Source organism: Micromesistius poutassou (assembly GCF_964030765.1).
Source record: "Micromesistius poutassou genome assembly, chromosome: 15".
Lineage (NCBI taxonomy): Eukaryota > Metazoa > Chordata > Actinopteri > Gadiformes > Gadidae > Micromesistius > Micromesistius poutassou.
The window spans coordinates 15,288,292-15,290,791 of NC_140285.1; the positions used below are offsets into that span (position 1 = coordinate 15,288,292).

Genomic DNA, 2,500 nt, shown 5'->3' on the forward strand with positions numbered 1-2,500 from the left:
AGACTCCAGGAAGCGGTAGAACTGGGTGTCCTTGTCGTGGTAGTTCAGCTCTTGTTTCACTAGATATGAGCACAAATGGCAGAAGATATTCTGGATAAGGCATCTAGGACCGTTGAAAATGTACTGATTACGACCACTGTTGAAAATGTACTGATTACAACCCAAAGAAAAACATAGAGAGCTTAAACATAAATACTAAAACGAAGATACTGAGTGAGGACCCGAAAAGTGGAGTGGCATTTCAAAGTGTCAAATCGGGTGGACCAAATAGCCCCTAGCTTGAGAGCAAGCTAAATTATCATAATTCTTATCTCTGCTAAATGCGCCATTATTCTGGGTCATTTCGTTCTCTGGTGAAGTATTTCTGTCCTGATTGCAGTGGGGCATTTTAGCCTCCATTTGATGCTGGATGACAACGACCTCATCACAAAACCACGAGTGGTGTCTGAATACTGTGGTGAGCGAGGAAACATTGTCAAACATGTCATGGCACTCAGCTCATCGCAATTCAGGCTAATTGCACATTTATGAAAATACTGTGCGGGGGTGCTGGAGACGTTTTGCTATTCTCAAAATCCATACTAACAAGCACAACAACAAATAATAATAAATTAAAAATAAATATTTTGTAAGCCTTCACTGCCACTAGGCTTATTGCATTTCAAGTTGTACTATTTCAAAAACATGATTTTGAAAAAATGTTATCAATGCTCACATATTCAGATACAAACATTCATGTTGCAGATATTCAAAATATGATTTTCATTCATTCATTTATTCATTTATAAGTGGTCAAAATACGGACCAGATAATGCAAGCCATAGAAATTCAAACTGAAGTACCAGTGCATTCCAACGACAGGCCTAAGCAATGGAGACTGAATGTTATCCAACAGACTGCTATCATCATAGCTGTTATGGTGTGTTATGAAGGTTTTTCAACTCCGTAAAACCCCTGTGTTTATTGAGGTCCGAGTTACATGACTGACATACAGCGGAGAACTTAACAGAGCCTCCACATACAATATGCAATGGCTTTTAAAATTCATTAACCTTATGGCAGCGGTTTGCTTCGATACGATACTGTTTTGACGGAGCAGGCGTTGAAAGGTTTGTATCCATTGTTATTCACAATGCACCTCTGGTTGCCACTCACCGTGAACAAGAATGCGTTCATCCACCAACACCTGCCACATGCCGACCGCCTGGCTCCTTGATTGGCCGCCCTCGTTGAGCTTCAGCAGCCAATCGACGAGCTCCTTACCTGAGCAGCACTGTCTACAGACGTGAGATGAGGAAACAGGTTGAGTTTTAATATGAAGCTGCTATCGGAGCCAGAGACACCGTCACGGTGTCAGGAGGAAGAGGACACCAGTACCTGTACGTCTTCAGGTGGTGCTTTCGGTCACGGATCAGGGTGGGGTTGCGTTCTATCAAGCTGCTGTACACCACCCTCGCCGCCTTCAGGATGCGATCTGACAGAAACTACATCAGCGGGAGGAGGAAAGAGAAGACCAACCATGAAGTTCGTCAAGAGCTTTGCATCATGTATGAGTTTGAGGATGACCGAGAGAGAGAGAGAGAGAGCGAGAGAGAGCGAGAGAGGGACAGAGAAGAAGAGAGAGGGAGAGAGAGAGTGAGAGAAATAGAAAGAGAAAGAAAGAGGAGGAGAGAGAAGAGAGGGAGAGAGAGAGAGAGGGAGAGAGAGAGAGAGAGGAAGAGGGAAAGGGGGGAGAGAGAGTGAGATGAGGTGAGATGAAAAACAAGGAGATTCATATAGACAACAGAGAGAGCGAGAGCTGGCAACAAGAGCTATAATGAGAATATACAGATGGTAAGCTTCCCACAAACAACACGCTTCTACAGTTTGTTGGTGGAAAACAGAGGCTAGGGCTATGAGAGAGCAAAGTGTTCATCAGTGCTTCCGCATCGGAGCGATAGAAATTCAGAGAGAGGGGGAAAGAGAGTGAGAGAGGGGGAGAAAGAGAGAGAGGGGGGGGAAGACAGGGAGAGAGAGACAGAGAGCAAGCACGCTCATGGAAAGCATGTGAGGTGAAACGCGCATCCACGGTTGTGAGCAGAGAACTGTGTGGGTGCCTGACTGTAATTTGTAGAGTGTAGGAGGCAGGATGGTGAAAATTAATCAAACAAAAGCCAGAAAATAAATGGCTGGTTTTAACTCTCCCACAACTGTGAGCCCTGGGACATAGTACATCCACTGGCCGGCACAGAAAGCACGTTCTCCGTTGATGTACCTCCAATAATGCCTGTCAATGGGAACTCTTGCTCTTGCTCTGTCTCGTCGCTGCAGGAAATTTCCCTATTGTCGTTAACATCTCAACTCTCCTTGACCCAATCTTTTAGATAACAGTAAGCTACCCTTTCTGTAGCCTAACAAAACAAGCACTTTCTCCAGCTTTCTCCAACGCTCTGTTCCTGCAGAGCCCAACTCTCGTGAGACTTCTCCTTGAGCGAGACTTGATTGGACACAAAAACAAACA

The 2,500-nt window shown here is 44.8% G+C and overlaps 1 protein-coding gene across 1 annotated transcript in view; it reads right to left on the reverse strand.

Annotated features, from left to right (window-relative positions):
* rapgef3 (Rap guanine nucleotide exchange factor (GEF) 3) overlaps positions 1–2,500 on the reverse strand; it is a gene marked incomplete at its 3' end in the record, with an annotated part of 17,220 nt that overhangs the window by 7,323 nt on the left and 7,397 nt on the right. Inside the window, exons 3-5 of the mRNA XM_084480245.1 lie at positions 1,378–1,484; positions 1,156–1,277; positions 1–59 (exon numbers count right to left, since the gene is read on the reverse strand). The exon at positions 1–59 is cut by the window's left edge and continues 182 nt beyond it. Of these exons, the coding sequence (XP_084336371.1) occupies positions 1–59; positions 1,156–1,277; positions 1,378–1,484 (288 nt within the window). The remainder of the gene's footprint in view (positions 60–1,155; positions 1,278–1,377; positions 1,485–2,500) is intronic.